The following is a 21,343-nucleotide window of genomic DNA, read 5'->3' as shown; positions in this document are numbered from 1 at the left end:
TAGCAAGTTTTTAACGTACAAACAAAAATTCACATCTCCAGTTTCTTTCAGACCTGACAGCAAGGTGCTGCTGACAAAAGGACTGTAAAAGCAAAACTCGTACTCAGTGTAAGAAATGTAATGTATACTTGTGTTTGAACAAAGATTTCAGTTGTTTTAAATCATTCCATACTGTAAAATAGAACACTTCATCATGTAGGCCTACATATGTATATTCACATGTACTGAGTTGATTATTTGTTGTTGTAAGTAGGGAATTAAGTCCTGACATGCACAATGGTGTGGGTGCTTTTTTTCTTTATATGTTAATTTTTATTTTGTAAAATAAACTATAAATGTATATATTTAGGAGCATTTTAGCCAGTTTTTGATGTACAAACAAAAATTCACACCTCTAGTTTCCTTTCAGGTCTGAAAGGGATAAACTTATTGTTGGACAGTCTCTATGATAAGCTACATATTAAATTTTTATTAAGTAAAATTAATTCAAACAGCTCATTAAGATTGTGAATGTGGGTAGTCAAATTTCAATTATAATTTTCTACGACGCGCCTTATTCACTTTCTGTGATGATATGTTATCTTCACTGTTAAAGAATGGATTGCTACCTTATTAATGTAGGATAACAAATCAGACATTTACATTTGAAAATTGTTATACAGCATATTAATATTCCCACATCACTGTCTCAATTATCAAAATTCCTATAAAGAACTGAAAGGTTACATATATTTTTGAAGTACCGGTACCCAGTAAAATTAGAATTAAACTATTATAAATTTCGGTAACTGTGTGCGTTAACTAGTGAAATAAATCTCAACATTAATACTTTCTTTTCCTTTAAAAATTGCAATTCAACTCAAAAGATAATGCAGTATTTACACAACTATCTCATATGTGACCTTAAAAAGGTTAAGTAGGTCTCTGTTTGAGATAGAACATATATTAAATCTTAACTGAAACTTGCTCTTTCTGTAACGGTTCATAGTACAAGTTTCTCCCCAACTACATCCTCCTCAACAAGAAGATACAATATAATGTAATTTTGAAGATTTGAGATAAATAACTCAAGTCTGAATGGGATAGAAATACACCATAACAACATCTTGAGTTCTAGAAATACAAATCAATCCCACATAAATGCCACTGATGTTATGAGAAAGATTCTCCAAATGAACAACTAACAAATTTCCTGTACAATATAAGTTTTCCAATTAAATAACAAAACATTAATGGAACACAGTGTTGATTTTAGGTCTACATTTAAGGAAAATATTGCATCTGGTATATAGAGGTCTCAAATTTCTCAAATTCATATTCAGATGGTAAAAGTAATTTCATGGAAATAAATTCACTCACTTGAACTAATGGAAAATATGTGGATGCAGAATCATAAACATTAGTTGGTGACATAATAGAAATGCAGACTTAACTTGTTAAGACTTGTGTACAACAGCAGATATGTATTGGTTTTTACTTTCATTGTTCTGATCATTATCCTTCTTTATTTAAAATATTGTACTTAGACCAATGAAGATGCACTACAAAGATCAACAGACAGTAAAAATTATTTATTTCTTATCAAAGAGGGGTAGTTTTGAACGAACAGCTCCTTCACATATCATAAGCCTTTGGGTGGCATTGACATTTCGTTTTGGACATATAGATAATCGTTCACTCTGCAAAGATGATGAAAATACTGAACCTTGTGCCTGCGCAGCAGCCTGCTGTGGAGTAGTAGTCACTTTTTCAAGTGATTTTCTCAGTAGTGCAATCTTCGATGATCTAATTGCATCATTTAAACTAGCACCCTCCATTCGTCTCGCGAAATCCACTGGCGAACTTCTGTTTGCACATCCAGCTTGATGGAACATAGTATCTCTTTGGTGTTTTGATGACACAGGCGACTCTGGTATATCCCATACAGAAGTTCCATTTTCTGTAGATTCTGACAGTCTTGAACCAACTGTGCTCTGTTGCTTTCGCTCAAAATACTCCACTATCTTGCTTATCTGCCTTGGCTGACTACCAATTCCACTAAAACTCCTATCTTCCCAGTATGACAAGTCACCCCCACCTAAACTAGAAATATCTTCAGAACTGTCTGTGTAGATGGATGATGAACGTTTAGCTGAAAACAATAATGAATGATGGTGAGGTGTGCTACGGGTCATCACACCAGAAGCACCAGCACCTCCCAGGTCGTCTAACTCTCCTAGCTCTCCACTGCCCGATCTGAGAGAACTCACTGTCGTTGTAGATATTGCAGAATCATCGAGCAGGAATAAAGAAGAAGCAGCAGATGAAGATGACAATGTAGCAGACGATGCATTATGATGGTTTCGATTTGTATTAATACCTCCAAAATCAGAAGGTAACAGCAAATCTCCAGCAGTCACAGTAAAATCCTCTCCAACACTACTAAAAAACCCTGATTCACAAGATCCACGCCTCCTTAAAGCAGAAGAAGGCAGACCTAAACCACCTCGGGGATCCTCAGAAAGTAGCAGTCCAGGATCAGCAAGGTTGAGGCTTGAGGAACATACTCTCTGATTTATCAATAAAGGATGAGGATGAAGGGTTTGGTGCTGTATTCCTGGCCCATTTGTCCCATTACTAGGACTATTATTTTTCTGTTCTTGTTCTAACTTAGCACTGAATAGAGGATGGGTGTACAACGAGCTGGCAATCACTTCTCTTCTCTTAACAAAGGGCTTGTGATTTGAATGACTATTATTGTTTCCATCTTCAGAAGTGGAAGGTTTCTTTGGTATAATTTCATCAATATCATTGTTGATGGGAGATATATTTTGTGTTGGTGAATGGACAAAATTTGTCAACAGTCTTCGTCGCATTAAGGTTGGTGAGGCTGGTAGAGATAAGGGCTGATTCAATTTTGGTAAATTAGATGATGTGCTCCCACAAAGAGGAGAAAGTGATCTCTTCTCTTCAACATAGTTTTGCCATTCAGATTTGACATAAGAGAGTGAAGTGTTATCAGGTGATAGTATATCAATAACACCATCCACTATCTCTGTGGTTGGAGTGCTTGGAGGAGTTGGTCCATAGAATGGAGATGGAAGCTCAAAACAGGAAGAGAATAAGTCTCCTCCTTGACCGCACACATATGCATTAGGGCTCCCACCTTTGTTAATTCCACCCACAATTTTCTTTACACCTCTGAACTGTGATAGAGCTGCAAAAGGGTTGGCTCGAACTGTTTTGTCTCCCTGCATAGGCTTGTAGTGAGGATCTTGTTTACACATACTCTCACCAACGTGCTTTGCTGTCACAAGTGGAGCATCGCCATCACCGCCAATGGTAAGATTTTGTCTGGTTGACATGAAGTGACAACGAGCTTTATCACTAGGAGCAGTATGTGGTGGGAAGACAATACAGCCAACATCCTCCGAGAGAGAACGACGATGACTCACTGGAAAGAAAAATGTAAGCATGAAAAACCAATCACGTCTTTGTTATTGTAACAATACAAAAATAAAATCCAGTTTAATCACCAAACATAATAGTTATTAATGTAATAACATAGTACTTAGGAACTTATTCAAAAGATGAAAGTTTAGCCAATTTTCACAAGATAATTAAGTAATTTTACAAAAGGAATTGCAATTCTAGTTGTTTAAATAATTGAAAATTAATTTTATAAATGCATTCATCACTGCATTAATAAAAGTCTTATCAATGACAATAATGCTGGTTGACAAGAAGATACAGAATAAATAAGCATAATTTTTCAATGCGTAAGAGTTGGAGATGGAAATTTTAACATTTTATTTATGCCAGACATTTTATTTTCTGCTGCTAAAAATGTTGTTTCACTGTTTCACAGAAGCCTGCTTTCTTGTATGCAAAAGAACATCAATTTCAGCGGTACATTTACTAACTCTACATTTAATAATTAGGAACGAGAGCTATGTTACTCCAAGAGTGCAGTTATTTTAATTGTAATAGTTTTAGGAGTGAATTAAAATATTTACTAATGACTTCTTTTATTAAAACACTGTTATGAATAATTCCATATTTTAGGTTGCTTAGAGTATTGAATTGACTACCTCGTGACAGAAATTAAAACAAATAAATGATGCAGCCTTATGAGAATTTGTAATGTCTCTGCCTAAACTATGATAACTACAAATAAAACAATATGTACAAGCTACAAGAACACAACTATAGTGGACATTGTCCCCAAACAGATAAAGTTGCACCGTTTCCACTTTACGTCGCACCGACACAGATAGGTCTTATGGCAATGATGGTATAGGAAAGAGCTAGAAGTGGGAAGGAAACAGCTGTGGCCTTAATTAAGGTACAGCCCCAGCATTTGCCTGGTGTGAATATGGGAAGCCATGGAAAATCATCTTCAGGGCTGTCAACAGTAGAGCTCGAACAAACCTACTATCTCCCGAATGCAAGCTTACAGCTGCACCATCCTAACCGCATGGCCAACTCAGTCAGTAGTCTTGCAAGATAACACAACAGTGCACTGGGCTGAATGCTCAGATGGTTGAGGCATTGGCCCTCTGAACCAAACTTCGTAGGTTTGATTCTGGCTCAGTCCGATGGTATATGAAGGTGCTCAAATACGTCGGCCTCAAATCGGTAGATTTACTGGCACGTAAAAGAACTCCAGCAGGACTAAATTCTGGCATCTCAGCTTCTCCAAAAACCATAAAAGTCGTTAGTGGGGCGTGAAAGAAATAACATTATTAATTACACAACAGCTCATGGATAAATGGCTACACTGTGCAGTGTAAACCTGTTGACTGCAGCAACCATGAGTACATTCATGCTTGTCATGCTAAGTCATCACATCTTATTGTTAGGGATGGGAATTCTTCTTGCTCGAGAGTCTCTATGCCAACTATCAAAATCCTGAGAATCTGCCAACAGTGGAGCTTGAACAAACCTACTATCTCCCGAATGCTCCTCTTAAGTCAAAGTGTGCATGTATGAATCACTCAAACATTTCCCTCTTGAAGTACAGATAACAACAACAACAATAATAATAATAATAATAATAATAATAATAATAATAATAATAATAATAATAATAATATTATTTGCCTGGTGTGAAAATGGGAAACCACCGAAAACCACCTTCAGGGCTGCCGACTGTGGGGTTTGAACCCACTATCTCCCGAATGCAAGCTCTTAGCTGCGCGACCCTATCCGCATGGCCAACTCGCCCGGTGGAACCAATTACTCAAATATTCTGAAGTTGAGTATTGAATGCACTTAAGAGCATGTCCCACTGGATTGCAAATACATGTTACCGACATTATAGATTTTAATTAATTTTTGATAATTTCTTTTAATTATGGTACTTGTTTAGGTTACCTTCAATTGATTTTTTCACTTCTAAATAATAACTTTAAAAATTAAATTTTCTTAAGTTACAAAGACAAAAGTAGTGATCTAGTTTTTGAGGTGGCCTGGTGAAAATAATTTCTACGCATTTCTATTACGAAAAATTATGAGTTTGTACGTATTTCTAACGAAATTAAGAATTTTCCTGACATTTGACACACCTCTGTACTTTGTCATTAGAAATGCTTAATAAACTACCATACATATTTAGATTTTTCGGTAGAAGAAAAAATAGAAATTTTTACGCATTTCTAACCAAAAGTACATAGGTATGTCAGTAGTTTTGTTAGAAATGCATAGAATCTCGCAATTTCTTGCAATAGAAATGCATAAAAATTATTTCAACCAGGGTGGTAAAAAACGAGGTTAGTAAATACATCGTTATTTAATAATAAAATCTTTTTTATATCTTGTAGCGTTCTCCTAAGAGAAGAATCATTTGATATAATATTTTATCAAATAAAATAATGCATATTATTGTTTCTAATAAAAAAAACTCTAAATTCTTAAGTTGGTTTACAATGGCATTGTTGATGAGGTAAACAGATCACCAGCGTTTTCATTATTGTCTGATGAAATGGCTGACATTAGTGGAAAAGTATAACAGTCGGTGGGAGTACGATTTGTAGACATGAAATTGAACTTTACTGTAAAAGAATAATTTTTAGAATTTGCAGAGCTAACTACATTGGATTCTGAGGGAATTTCGTCATCTACTTTAAAATTTGTTGAAAATTTGGGGCTTGATATGAATAAGTTGATTGGCTTGGGCTTTGATGGCTGTTCAATAATGGCAGGCCATGAAAATGGAGTGCAGGCTAGGATTAGAGAAAAGTATCCATCAGCTGTTTTATTTCCACTGCACATCATGCAGACTAAACTTAGTTGTCAATGACCTTAACAGAGTCCAGGAAATTCGTAACGCTGTCGGAACAATAACAGAAGTTATTAGGTTCTTTAGGAAAACAATACCTGACATTCCAGTGTTCTGTGAAACTAGGTGGTCAAACAAATATACATCAATAAGGGTATTCAAAGAAAACTTCTTGGCAATAAAGGATAGTCTCAATCATCTTACAAATAACCCTGAAAACAATGAAGACACTAGATCACGTGCCAGACAACTAGATAGTGCAACATCATCAACTACATTTATTATTTGTCTGCACATCATATCAAGGTAATCTTCATAACTAGAACCAATAGTGAAATATACTGATATGGATCTCCACTCAGTCTACAGATATGTTAACTCTGACCTTCCAGCCAATTTTCAAAAGCAGAGAGAAACCGATGACTAATTCAGAAACATTTTCGAGGCAGTAAAAGAAGATTGTAAGGAACTTGACATAGACATAAAAATCCCAAGATTGGTTGGAAGGCAGACCCTCAGATGCAATATGAATGTCCAGTGCTCATCGCCCAAGGACTATCTGAAAGTGGCATTTTACAATCCGTACATTGATTCTGTAATCACATCACTTACAACAAGATTTTAAAAAAGTAAAGAGATACCTTTCAAAGGTGGAATTCTTCACCCACATTTAATGAAAAAGGAGAAGAAAGATTTCATGAGGGACATAAAAAGTTTGCAAAACTTTTATCAAATCGACAACTTGGAAGCAGAAGCCAGATTATGGTATGACGTCTGGACTAATAAGGAGTGTTCGGAAAAAACAAAGCTCAATTATATACTTCCAGAAACTATGTTTAACCTAGCAGTAAGGAGATTACTTATATTCTACCAAACCATACCCCTGCCCCCCCTGCCCCCCACAAATTGCACCGTGGAGAGTTCCTTCAGCACCCTGCGTAGAGTGAAGAAGTGGCTGAGATGTACTACTGGCGAGGACTGTCTGTCAAGGTTGTGCCTTCTTAATGTCCACAGGAAAAGAGCAAAAAGCCCTGGTTTCGAGGAAAAAGTGATTGACTTGTTCGGCAAGAAGAAAAGAAATTTACAATTTGCTTTTTTGGATAAATATTAGTGCCAAATCCATAAACTAACATGTGCATAATAATTTACCTTACGGTTTACTTTTTACATCAATACCAGTGTAAAATCTTATGAGGTGTGCGTTTTTAGTTTTTCTGAATTAAAGTATAAGGACTCTGCTCCTGCATTTGTGTTGCTAAATATTCACTGCAATAAAGCAGTTAAAATAATGTGTTAGCCTTTATGTTTTATAGAGTAGTAATGGCCTAGTATTTTAATAACAGGACAAAGTTTTTAACTGGGTCAGAACCGGAACTTTTTAATGGCTACCCTCAAGTCGCCATTCACCTTCCAAAAAATTAAAAAATATTACATACCCCGAGGTTTAGGTCCCCCATACAAATTATCACATGGGTGCCCTTGTAAGATCCAGCCAGGTCTTCTCTAAACTGTAAAATCTAACTAAATAACATCTGTGTAGCAAATGTCAGTGACCAAGCCAATTGAGTAACTGGGAATTTTCAGACATTGAAATCTTTCAGCATTCAGGAAAGGGATTACCGCTGTTTATGACCAATAATAAAAATTGCCAGCAAGCCGATTACAATAATGGGTTGACAGTCCTCTTTTCTCAAAACTGACTGAAATAACATTCATGCTAACACCTGTTTTGCAGATATCTGTGACCAATTAACTGGAAAGTAAAAACAATTTTTCTTTTTTACCTTCACTGAAGATTTTGACAGTCTATCTGATTCTCAATACTGAATAACCATTGTGAATTCTGTCTCATCGCAAGTTCACATTGCAGTGTGTAAGTGCTTGTTTCAAAATCAGAATTTTTTTTTTTTTTTTTTTTTTTTTTTTTGTTAAGTAACAAGTGTATAATGCTAATATGAATGCAACACTTCGCATCTTCAGTTGAAGTGTTGGTGATGCATCCACCTTAAAACTACAAAACCATCTTTCATCTCCAAGATAAGCAAAACTACCGGTGCAGACGAGATTATGCCATACTTGTTAATAACTATGATAATTAAATGCAAGAACTTAAAATAAATTAAAAGTGTTTATGAGTAAGTTTGTTGAGACCGGCCTCTTTTCTTAGAGAAAAATAATTTACCCGGCCATAGTCTCTCAAAGGTTGATGAAAATATTCTGTATTCAATAAAGGTAAGTTTCTTAAGAGAACATGAACCATTCAACTTACATTTTCTTTGACGTGTGGCTTCGGTATTCTCTGATGCAGCAACACTGGCAGTAGGGATTACTTCTTCACTACGTGCTAGAACACCAGTAATAGAACCAGTGCGATCCTCTAGCGCAGAAAGCAACAATTTTTCGATTGGTAACGAACTAAGAGAATCTTGTTGCTGCTGTTGCTGCAACTGTTGTAACTGCTGCTGCTTCTGAGACAGTTCAAGGGCAGTCTCATAATCTTTTATTATCTTTTCTAGGCGGATGACAATATCAGAAAATGATGGACGGCTTTTCGGTTCAAACTGAAACAAATTATCAATTTTATGAGCGAGAGAACAAACATTTCTTTACATTTTTAGAATAAAATATATGAGATGAATTACACCAAGACTCAAATAATATTTAGGGTTGACAACAAAACTTTCACCATGGTTTACATTTTAATGGAATATTCAAGTGGGGCTGATTTAATTTACTTAGTACCAGTAAGCTTGACACTCTCTATGCCCAAGGAAATGAGTAATTATTTCAGTGTGTTGGTTTAAAATGACTCAAATTTTAAAGTATGACAAATAAAAACAAATGACAGTTGTGTCTTAACACACAGAGTAACAAAAATGTCAATAATTACAATGTACAATGGGAAAACAAATCTGCAAATTTGTATAAAAGGAATGTAGGACCAACAAGATTCTTTAAAAGCACACACATTACAGTCTTACTGCATCCATTTCCCAAAAGATTTTACAGTAGATGTATTAGATCACATAGATCCTCATCTAAATATCTATAAACTAAACATGAAACTAAACCAAATAAAATGTATCACAAGGTATTATATCCATATTATGAAGAGAACTGCAAGGAGTGGAATTTTTTAAAGCAGGCATTAAAGATGTTTGATGTTAATGATAAATGTTGCTATATTAAGGGCTCAAATGCATTCTTATATGACTTGCATTATTCCCAGTAACTCATTTAGAGAGCTAGTACCCTACAAGAAAATATCACATAGGTGGGAAATGTTTTCAGTTATGTATAACTTAATAGAAATAATTCCATGTGTACTAATAGTAATATGAAATAGATGAACCAGAGAGCTTTCACAGCAACATTATATCATGAGTTGTACTTATAAATTCATACCAACTTGAAAATAAATAGAGAAAATGCCCATAACAACATTATCTTCCTTCTTTTTATTTGAAGGATAAATTTATAACAAAACAATTTACTGTTCTCCAAGAGCAAAAATAAACTTTTATTCATTTTTAGAAATTCTCACAGCCCCATGTTAATTTTTACTTTTAATTTCTACATTTTAAACATATCCCAAGTTGTTGATATTTTGTTTTTCTTTGCATCACACTGATATTGACAGGTCTTATGGCAACAATGGGATAGGACAGGGCTTGGACTGGGAGGGAAGCAACCATGGCTTTAATTAAGGTGTGAAAATGGGAAACCATGGAAAACCATCTTTAGGGCTGCTGACATTGGAGCCACTATCTCTCAAATGCAAGCTCACAGCTACATGACACAAACTGCATAGCCAACACGCTTGATACCAAGAGAAAAATAATGAAGAGGTAAAATAAAAATAGTTTCATACCGTGCAACAGGAGAAAGCTAACTTAAGGAACTCTGGTGGACAGGAACCGCACATTTCACTGAATGCCAGGTAGTCCAGACCGAAGTTCTCAGTTCGAGGAAGAATATCAGGATCAGCTTCAATCCGAGCAATCATTTCACAAAGGACAATGCCATAAGAGAATACATCCGACTTCTCATTATACCACTGACCCTTGAGACACTCAGGAGACATCCAGTAAGGAGAGCCTACTGTAGGTAACCGATATTTACACCTATAAACAAAATATTACTTTTAAATATACAATGACGTCTCAGACAGATAGTTAAAAAGGGGAGCATAATGGTCAAAATACAACCTAATCTATATATCAATTCCTATGGCTATTATATGTAGTACAAGCAAGATTTAATTTACTTTAAGTGTAATAAAAATAGTTCAAAATTCCTTCACATGAAAAGTCAATAGACTTTAGAGATATACTTACAATGGATCAGGTATTTTAGCTGCCAATCCAAAATCTCCCACCACAGCTATCATTTCACCAGTTTCTTCATTTTTTCTGATCAGGACATTCTGTGCAAAACAGAATAAGATTTCATTAAAGTGATGTGAAGGAAATAAAATCCCTTCATCATTTTTATGATTAATGAAAAAACAACCCCACACTGTTTCCTATAGGTAAAACTCCAACCTTCGAGTGAAGCTATGGTGGGGGGGGGGCATAGAAAACATTAACAAGGGCAATATGGATGCAATTTATACTACAAAGTTCTGGAACATTAACAACTACCTTTCTTAAAGTTGTTACATACATACATACATTACATTATCATTATAGACTGTTATGCCTTTCAGCGTTCAGTCTGCAAGCCTCTGAGAATTTACTAAACGTCGCCACAATCCTCGATTTGCAACTAGTGTTGTGGCCTCATTTAGTTCTATACCTCTTATCTTTAAATCGTTAGAAACAGAGTCTAACCATCGTCGTCTTGGTCTCCCTCTACTTCTCTTACCCTCCATAACAGAGTCCATTATTCTCCTAGGTAACCTATCCTCCTCCATTCGCCTCACATGACCCCACCACCGAAGCCGGTTTATGCGTACAGCTTCATCCATCGAGTTCATTCCTAAATTAGCCTTTATCTCCTCATTCCGAGTACCATCCTGCCATTGTTCCCACCTGTTTGTACCAGCAATCATTCTTGCTACTTTCATGTCTGTTACTTCTAACTTATGAATAAGATATCCTGAGTCCACCCAGCTTTCGCTCCCATAAAGCAAAGTTGGTCTGAAAACAGACCGATGTAAAGATAGTTTCGTCTGGGAGCTGACTTCCTTCTTACAGAATACTGTTGATCGCAACTGCGAGCTCACTGCATTAGCTTTACTACACCTTGATTCAATCTCTCTCACTATATTACCATCCTGGGAAAACACACAACCTAAATACTTGAAATTATCGACCTGTTCTAGCTTTGTATCACCAATCTGACATTCAATTCTGTTGGATTTCTTACCTACTGACATCAATTTAGTCTTCGAGAGGCTAATTTTCATACCATACTCATTGCACCTATTTTCAAGTTCCAAGATGTTAGACTGCAGGCTTTCGGCACAGTCTGCCATTAAGACCAAGTCGTCAGCATAGGCCAGGCTGCTTACTACATTTCCACCTAACTGAATCCCTCCCTGCCATTTTATACCTTTCAGCATATGATCCATGTAAACTACGAACAGCAAAGGTGAAAGATTACAGCCTTGTCTAACTCCTGTAAGTACCCTGAACCATGAACTCATTTTACCATCAATTCTCACTGAAGCCCAATTGTCAACATAAATGCCTTTGATTGATTTTAATAATCTACCTCTAATTCCATAGTCCCCCAGTATAGCGAACATCTTTTCCCTCGGTACCCTGTCATATGCTTTCTCTAGATCTACAAAACATAAACACAACTGCCTATTCCTCTCGTAGCATTTTTCAATTACCTGGCGCATACTGAAAATCTGATCCTGACAGCCTCTCTGTGGTCTGAAACCACACTGGTTTTCATCCAACTTCCTCTCAACGACTGATCGCACCCTCCCTTCCAAGATGCCTGTGAATACTTTGCCTGGTATACTAATCAATGAAATACCTCGATAGTTGTTGCAATCCTTCCTGTTCCCTTGCTTATAGATAGGTGCAATTACTGCTTTTGTCCAATCTGAAGGTACCTTACCAACACTCCACGCTAATTTTACTACTCTATGAAGCCATTTCATCCCTGCCTTCCCACTATACTTCACCATTTCAGGTCTAATTTCATCTATTCCTGCTGCTTTATGACAATGGAGTTTATTTACTATCCTTTCCACTTCCTCAAGCATAATTTCACCAACATCATTTTCCTCCTCCCCATGACCTTGACTGTTTGCAACACCACCATGATGATTTCCTTTTACATTGAGAAGATGTTCAAAATATTCCCTCCACCTCTCCAGTGATTCCCTGGGATCTGTTATGAGTTCACCTGAATTACTCAAAACACTGTTCATTTCCTTTTTCCCCCCCTTCCTAAGATTCTTTATTACTGTCCAGAATGGTTTCCCTGCTGCTTGACCTAGCCTTTCCAGGTTATTACCAAAATCTTCCCATGACTTCTTTTTGGATTCAACAAGTATTTCTTTCGCTCTGTTTCTTTCATCTACGTACAAATCCCTGTCTGCCTCGGCCCTTGTTTGGAGCCATTTCTGATAAGCCTTCTTTTTACGTTTACAGGCTGCTCTCACTTCATCATTCCACCAAGATGTTCGCCTTTTCCCATCTTTACACACAGTTGTTCCTAGGCATTCCCTTGCTGTTTCTACTACAGCATCCCTGTATGCCACCCATTCACTTTCTATATCCTGAACCTGCTTACTGTCTACTGTTCGAAACTTCTCACTAATCATATCCATGTACTTCTGTCTAATTTCCTCATCCTGGAGATTTTCTACCCTTATTCGTTTGCAGACAGATTTCACTTTCTCTACCCTAGGCCTAGAGATACTTAGTTCACTACAGATCAGATAATGGTCTGTATCATCGAAAAATCCCCGAAAAACTCGTACATTCCTAAAAGATTTCCTGAATTCAAAGTCTGTTAAGATATAGTCTATTATGGATCTGGTACCCCTAGCCTCCCATGTGTAGCGGTGAATAGCCTTATGCTTGAAGAATGTATTTGTAACAGCTAAACCCATACTAGCACAGAAGTCCAGCAAACGCTTCCCATTCCCATTAGCTTCCATATCTTCCCCACATTTACCAATCACCCTTTCGTATCCTTCAGTTCTATTCCCAACTCTCGCATTGAAATCGCCCATTAGCACTATTCTATCCTTGCTGTTGACCCTGACCACGATGTCACTCAATGCTTCATAAAACTTGTCAACTTCATCCTCATCTGCACCCTCACATGGTGAATACACGGACACAATTCTTGTCCTAATTCCTCCCACTGACAAATCTACCCACATCATTCGCTCACTTACGTGCCTAACAGAAACTATGTTGCGTGCAATGGTATTCCTGATAAAGAGCCCTACCCCAGACTCTGCCCTTCCCTTTCTAACACCCGTCAAGTACACTTTATAATCTCCTATCTCTTCCTCCTTATCTCCCCTTACCCGAATATCACTTACTCCTAGCACATCCAGATGCATCCTCTTTGCAGACTCAGCAAGTTCTACCTTCTTTCTTCCATAAGCCCCATTAATATTGATAGCTCCCCATCGAATTCCATTTCGTTCGCCAAGTTGTTTCCAAGGAGTCCCTCGCCTGTCAAATGGGAGTGGGACTCCATTACTCCCATAGGTCCGAGGCTTGCTTAAAGTGTTCTGAGCTCGGTAAATTCATGAAGCAGGATGCTGCCCTACTTGCACATAGTCCAAGTGAGGATCTCTCCTCTAACGGGTTATGGACCACCGGTGAATTGTGTAGTCCTGGCCGCCTGAGCACAAGGAGGGCCACGACTCAGAATATGTCCGAGATGCCCACTCCCATTCCATAACAACTGGTATCCCGACTCTCAGGACCACTTACTAGGCCACTCAGCCGTTGCCCATGGTTCACGAACTAGGACGTGACTACAGTAACCCACAAACATGAACCATCTTAAAGTTGTTGACTAAAAATAATATCTAATGATTACTTGAATGTAGTTGAATTTTAGGCTGGGCTTTGGTCACGTTTAATGAAAATGTCTTCTGACACAAGAAATTAAGAGAAGCGCTCAGTTTAATAATACTCCCTGTAAATGTTAACAAAATGCCTGAAGATGGAGAGTTCATAAGCCATACCGGTATGACAAATCAGTAAGGTTTTTCAAAACAATGAGGACAATATTAAATGTGTTGCCAGCAATTTTGTGCACAATCTCCACAATGCTGAAAAGAAAATTATTTCTCACAAATTCTTTACATACCAATCCTAACAAAATTCTTATGTACCAGTACTAAAAACAATTAACAGTGTGTGTGAAGATGGGAAAAAGTGAACATCTTTGTGGAATGATAATGTGAGGGCAGTTTTTAAACTTAAAAAGGAGTATGACAAATGGCTCTAAACAAGGACTGGTGTAGAGAGGGAATTGTACCTAGATGAAAAAAAAAAAAAATTTGGAGTAAAACAAATAACTGTCACTGGAATATTTTGATAACTTGGAAAGGCTTAATCAAACACAGTAGACATAATTAGAGATGGGGAGATTCTGAACGAGTGTATCATAATGAACTAATCATTGCACTGAACGATTGAATCACGATTCACTCTTGATTCACTGAACGAAATGAATCAACTCGTTTTTGAATCGAAAGCTGCATCGAGAGATGGCAGCCACAACTCGTTCCTTGCTTCCTCGTTCGTTCTGAATCATGTCGCCAAATCAGGTATCCACCATTTTTTGAATCAATGACAACTTGTGAAGAACAACTCTGTTATTTTTTATTTAACCTGAACTAAAAGTCCGGTTCACAAGTCAAATACTCTTAACCTAACATAACAGGAAAAGAACACCTTTTAATAAGAAATTATCACGTTGTTTCAAGTCGCAACTTCACCGAACTGTAATATACACTCAACTTCCAGCTCGTTGCAAAATGTTAGGTTAAGTTTACTTCAAAATTCCTGTTCCCGTTCTCGTTAACTACTGTGAACTAACGTGTGGAACATGGCCACAGAAATGTTCATATCTATATATATATATATATATATATATATATATATAAAATAACTTGTCCTGACTGACTGACTGACTGACTGACTGACTGACTGACTGATTCATCATCGCCAAGCCAAAACTACTGGACATAAAGAAATGAAATTTTGGGGATACATTCATATTAAGATGTAGGGGCTCGCTAAGAGAGGATTTTTGGATATTCCGTCGCTAAGGTGGTGAAAAGGGGGTGAAATTTTAAAATGAGTGTATCTATATCTCAAAACTTTAAAAGTTTGCAAATGTAAAAATTGATATTTAGAATCTCCTTTACAAATAAAGGAACACGTATTTTTTTTTTTTTTTCTGTAAATTCCAATAGGAGGGGTGTAAAACGGTGAATAATGGGTTGAATGCCTTTAATGAAGATACATATATCTCAGAAACTGAAGATATTACAGAACTGAAAATATGTATATGGGATCTCCTTTAAAAATAAACACATTTTTTTGCTTTTGGAAAATCCAATTAATGGCGGTTAAACAGGAGTGACAAATTGGGGTGAATTTTTTGAAATACTATATCTACAGAATATCTGAGAAACGTAAAATTTTACAGATGTACAAAGTGGTATTTTGAATCTCCTGTAAATGTAAAGAAACATAGGTGATTTGTTTTTGGAAACTCCACTTAAGGGGAACTAAAAAGGGGGTGAAATTTTAAAATGAGAATTTCTACATTATTTCTCAAAAATCTGAACATGTTACAGAAGTGAAATATGGTATTTTTTTTATCTCTATTAAAAATAAAGAAACGTGTATTTTTAGTTTTCGGAAATACCACTAGGTTGGAGGGGGGGGTAAAAGTGACTGAAAATGGTGTTGAATTATTTTAATTAGGCTACTGATATCTAAAAAATGAAGATATTACAGGCGTGAAATTTGGTATTTTGAATCTGCTTTAAAAGTAAAGAAACACGAATTCTCCGAAAATCCAATGAAAGGGGGGGGGGGGTGAAAGAATTGAAAAATTAATTGACTTAATTGTATGAGAATACTTGCATCTAATGAAAACTAAAGTTGTTAGAGACGTGAAAACTGGTATTTGGATCTCCTTTAAAAATAAAGAAAAACGCGTTTCGTGGCGGAAATCATCTTGGGGGGCGGGAGTGAAAAGGAATTCCTTTCCTGAGGACACATAAATCAAAAACTGAAAAAGTTCGAGTCGTGATAATTGGTGTTTAGAAGATCTTTTACTATTAAAGAAACAAGTATTTTTTGCCGGAAAATTCACTTACTGGGAGGGGGGGGAGGAGAGGAGTGTGAAAGGAAGTGAAAAAGTGAATTATTTTTATGGGGGTACTTATATCTGAAAACTGAAGGTAATAGACGTGAACATTGGTGTTTGGAATCTCCTTTAAACATAAGGAAACACGCCTTCTTTTAACTTTTTTTTTTGGGGGGGGGGAATTAATAAACGGCGGTGGAGTGTAAAAGGAGGTGAGACCAATTGATTTTACTGTTCATAATGTCCTTATAAGGAGTTTCCGCTGCTCAGGCGGCAGCGCTCCGGCCTCTCACAACTGGGTTCCGATGTTCAAATCCCGGTCATTCCATGTGACATTCGTGCTTGACAAAACTGAGGCGGGACAGGTTTTACTCCTGATACTCCGGTTTTCCCTGTCATCATTCATTCCTGCAACACTGTCCAATATCATTTCATTTCATTTGTCATTCATTAATCATTGCCCCAGAGGAGTGAGACAGGCTTCGGCAGCCGGCACAATTCCTATTGTCGCCGCTAGATGGGGGGCTTTATTCATTCCATTCCTAACCCTGTCGAATGACTGGAAACAGGCTGTAGATTTTCGATCTACGTATTCTGATCATAAACGATCATTTTTAATCTTCCCTGGGTTCGTTTTTTCCTAGATTACAGTAGATTCTCCTGACATATAAATAAAAATGTAAACACATTTGAAATAAACGATAGGAATGAGATTGGCCGTCAAATTGTTCACCTCTATAATAAGGTCAATAATGCACGGAAGTATGTCATTCGTATCGCCAGAAATCCCGCACACTTGCCTTTGCGCGACAATGGTGCTGGTCACATTGTCAACAATGACAATGGCAGCAGATGTAATTTACCGCCAAGTAGCGGTCTTACATCTTGCTGTGGGGTCCAGAACATCTATAATAATAATAATAATAATAATAATAATAATAATAATAATAATAATAATAATAATAATAATAATAATAATAATAATAATAATAATAATGTTCTGGACCGGCGTCAAATGTGCGGACCACGCTGGAAACGGGCCGTGGACGGGTAATGATTAAGAACGCAGTCCCGGCCGCGGGTTCAGTACCGCCAAGGCACCCAAGACGACACCACGCCGGATCTCCTGAAGGATTTGATCCATATTGAAAATTCTTATAGGAAAGGATGGCAAAGATTTAGGGACCCAACTGACCGGGTGGAATACCTGGACCTAGCCTGGGAAGTATGAAATCGATTGCTGGAAAGAATGGGAGGAAACTTGCCGCAATCTATTAGAAAACGAGTCAGATCGCGAATTTTGGCAGATTCTCTCAGAAAACGAGTCAGATCGCGAATTTTGGCGGATTCTCTCAGAAAACGAGTCAGATCGCGAATTTCGGCGGATTATATATAAAACAATAAGCATTCAATTATAAATTTCAGTATAATACCGTAGCAAAGCACGGGTATCTTGCTAGTCTACTACACATTTCAAATTGGATTGTCGTATAAATTCGAATGGTAGTTAGCCTACTTAAATTTGAAAAGGATTAGTCGGACAGTTGTGTAGCATTTTTTGACTGTAACCTCAAAAAAGGATATTATTACTCTTGTTAAAATCCTAGCAATTACCTTGAACATTTAACTTCTTGTGACTTGTAAAGCAGTATCAGTCACAATAATAATAATAATTACTTCATTGCAGTCGGTGGCCATGATAATAATTACGCAGAGAATTATTAGTCTTCACTGGTGCAAAACTTCTACAGTGACACCGAGCGTTTCTTACTTTCCAACACATGAAATTTCCCACATAGTTTTTCACACAGTAAACACTTACATTCTTCATTTGGATAATAAAAACGGGAGTTGACACATATCTTGACGTGGAATCCATGAACTGCGAATCTGGTCACTAGATGTCTGAAAGTGTAGTTGGTTCCTTTCCAGTCCTTGCTTGTCATAACGTCTGTGATGTAAAAATCTTCCCATATTTCTGCTTTTTTAATTTTGATGTTCGACAATGATATTTTCGTATGCTGGCGTGGGTGGTAATGGTAGATGTAAGCGTAGGTCTTCCAGCAGCATGGGTTCTCTGCTCAATTCATAGGCGATCCTCAAAGGCGAAAAGCTCGACAGACATAGTGCATGCTTTAGAAACATCGACTTAACTTTTTCCAAGTCCTTAAGATTGCTCTTCGTTAGGTATTCCCAGACATTACAGATTCCATATGTGAGGAAGGGGAATTATTTTAGCTTTAAAATGTTTCATTGCTATTGCCAAAGAAAGTTCTGTCACGTTTTTTTATATCATTCATTGCGATTACCGCACCTGCAACTCTGTCCCTGATATGGGCCGTGTATATGAACCCTTGTTGTTGCAGTGTTATTCCTAAATATTTGAATCTCTTCACAATAGTTAGTGGTTGACCTTCCATGAAGATTGAGTCGGATGCTGTTGCTGCTTGTTTGCCCCCTTTTTTAAATGTCATCATCACAATTTTCGTTCTGTTCAAACTTAGATCGTTGGAACGAGCCCATACTACTAGTCGACCAAATGCTTCTTGTAAGGATTTCTGTGAGCCGGATGCCATAACTATGTCATCTGCACATGAATGTTCACTCCATCTGTTTTCGTTGCCTGTATTACATCATATGTTGCTATATTGAACAAAAGTGGACTTGGGGGATCTCCTTGAAGTAATCCAGTTGTCTGAACGATTGGGCCAGATAACGAAACCGTATAGTCAATCTGAACACTATTCTTTGTCATAATATCTCTGATTAATCTATATATTGAATTAGTTTTTCCTATAAAGCCCTGAAGTTTGGCTATCAGTTTTCTACGGTGAATTGTGTCGAACGCTTTCGTGTATTCTATAAACACCGTATGAAGTTTCCCTTTTGAGTATCTGGGTGCTTCTTGGATGTCATTTTAGAGGCATTTTACTGCTTGTTATGTTGAATGGCTCTTTCTAAAGCCGAATTGTTCCTCTGGGATGTACTTGTCGACTAAGGATGTTAACCTCTCCGTGAGTTTTTTGTTAGAATTTTAAGGATGGTGCACTCTAATGCTATACATATATATGAGTATGGATCGCTGATGTTGCCCTTCCCTTTATATAACGTCTTGATCCTCGAAGTTCTCCATCGCTCAGGAATCCTTCCCTGTGACAAGCATTCGTTGAACAGGTCTGTCCAGATATTTAGCGGTCCCTTTGATGTTAGTCAGACTTCTGGTAGGTGAAAAGGCTTCCGCAGCGCCAAATAGTTCCCTAGGTTTGTTACTCGTTCCTGACGTCAGGAGCTTCCTTCAGTTTGGTTATATATTCTGGTGAACTGACTTGACGAATTAAAAGTTTTTGCCCTGTATAAATATGGAAAATATATCACAGATTGTATGTTATTCGGGCTCGTTACCAACTCTTATATTTCATATATAGATGGCTATGAATAGTTGCTGTTATAAGTGGAGTATGTAGGAAAATAATAATTATTTAACATGAGATTGATATCTCATTGCACCGTGTACTTAGTAAGCTTTGTTCGAGTTCATTTCGTTGCTGATAAGTTCGCATACTATTTGCGACGTTGAAGATGGATCCAAGAAAACAGTTGGCAATACTGGCTGCACTGCAACAGTATGTTCAGTACGGTATTTATAATGGCTGCCAGCTGTGAGAAAGACGTGTGTGATGCAGTGACGCTCGAGTCCTCTGTGAAATACTTTAAGGCAAATAAAAGTGGAGACAAATTAAGTAGAAAATCTAAACAAATTGTTTTAAATGTGTACAGTAGCCTACGAGATGAGAATCCGCTGTGGACTGTGGAAGACGTGGAAAAAGACCGCGCAGTGTTTACGCCGCTCGTGCGGAATTTGAACTCCACGGAAAATCCAAGTCTCCAGCGAAAGGTCGACCGGCGTCCAAAGGGAAGAGAGTTCGTGTGTCACAAAATATTGTGATTTTGTTTTTTAAGTGGCGTTCGGAGAAAAGTACACAGTTTTTTCTTAAGAACGAAATTCCGACTGTCAAGAAAGTGACAACTGCAGTAAATAAGGATGCCGAGTTACCTAATTTCAGTGAGAGTACAATTCGGAGGTTGATGACGGATTTAGGATTTGTCTTTAAGAGGCGGAATAGATGCTGATGCTTTTCTATTTGAGAATGAAGTACTTGTCAGATAGACGCACGACGTTAATAATAAGCTGGTTGTGGCGGAGATGGAGAACGGAGACGAAGACGGGAAGGGAGAAGGGACGTGTTCACGTGCGGAAGGATACTTTTTCTAAGCTCTTGACCTGAATTTCAGTATAGATGGTGTATGTAAACAACAGTGTAGGTCTAAGCATGCCCCCAAATTCAGTGTGTGAGTGAAAGCGTTACGAAATGGAAGTCAACAAGCAGGAGCAACGATCGTATATTAAAATAGCAGTTCTCTGTGGCAGAAATGCACGCCAATGCCACGCAGAGCTGCGGGAAGCATTAGGTGTGCGACTTTGATCTAATCCCCAAAGTCAAGAAGCCATTACTTGGACAACAGTTTGCTAACAAAGGGGACATCGTAACAGCATTTCGGACAGAGGTGTCACACGTTAGCGATACACATGCAGAGAATGGTATCCAGCGCCTGCCCCACCGCTGACAACGCACAGTGGAAACCTTGGGTGATTATTTCGAAGGTCTGTAACCAGTGAAGACCTGTCATTTGTACGTAGTTTTGTGTATTTGCCGTCTATTCCATAATAAAACAATGTTTACCAATGGCCGGTGTTCTGTCACT

At 37.5% G+C, this 21,343-nt stretch overlaps 1 protein-coding gene across 1 annotated transcript in view; it reads right to left on the bottom strand.

The window, feature by feature from the left end:
* Nucleotides 1-272: 272 nt before the first annotated feature.
* cdi (center divider) overlaps nucleotides 273-21,343 on the bottom strand; it is a 749,111-nt gene continuing 728,040 nt past the window's right edge. Inside the window, exons 5-8 of the mRNA XM_067152029.2 lie at nucleotides 10,597-10,685; nucleotides 10,131-10,383; nucleotides 8,529-8,820; nucleotides 273-3,433 (exon numbers count right to left, since the gene is read on the bottom strand). Of these exons, the coding sequence (XP_067008130.1) occupies nucleotides 1,572-3,433; nucleotides 8,529-8,820; nucleotides 10,131-10,383; nucleotides 10,597-10,685 (2,496 nt within the window). The 3' untranslated portion in view covers nucleotides 273-1,571. The remainder of the gene's footprint in view (nucleotides 3,434-8,528; nucleotides 8,821-10,130; nucleotides 10,384-10,596; nucleotides 10,686-21,343) is intronic.

This window comes from Anabrus simplex, chromosome 1 (assembly GCF_040414725.1).
Source record: "Anabrus simplex isolate iqAnaSimp1 chromosome 1, ASM4041472v1, whole genome shotgun sequence".
NCBI classification, from domain to species: domain Eukaryota; kingdom Metazoa; phylum Arthropoda; class Insecta; order Orthoptera; family Tettigoniidae; genus Anabrus; species Anabrus simplex.
The sequence above is the reverse complement of the archived record's forward strand: the minus strand, read 5'-3'. Positions and strand labels throughout refer to the sequence as shown.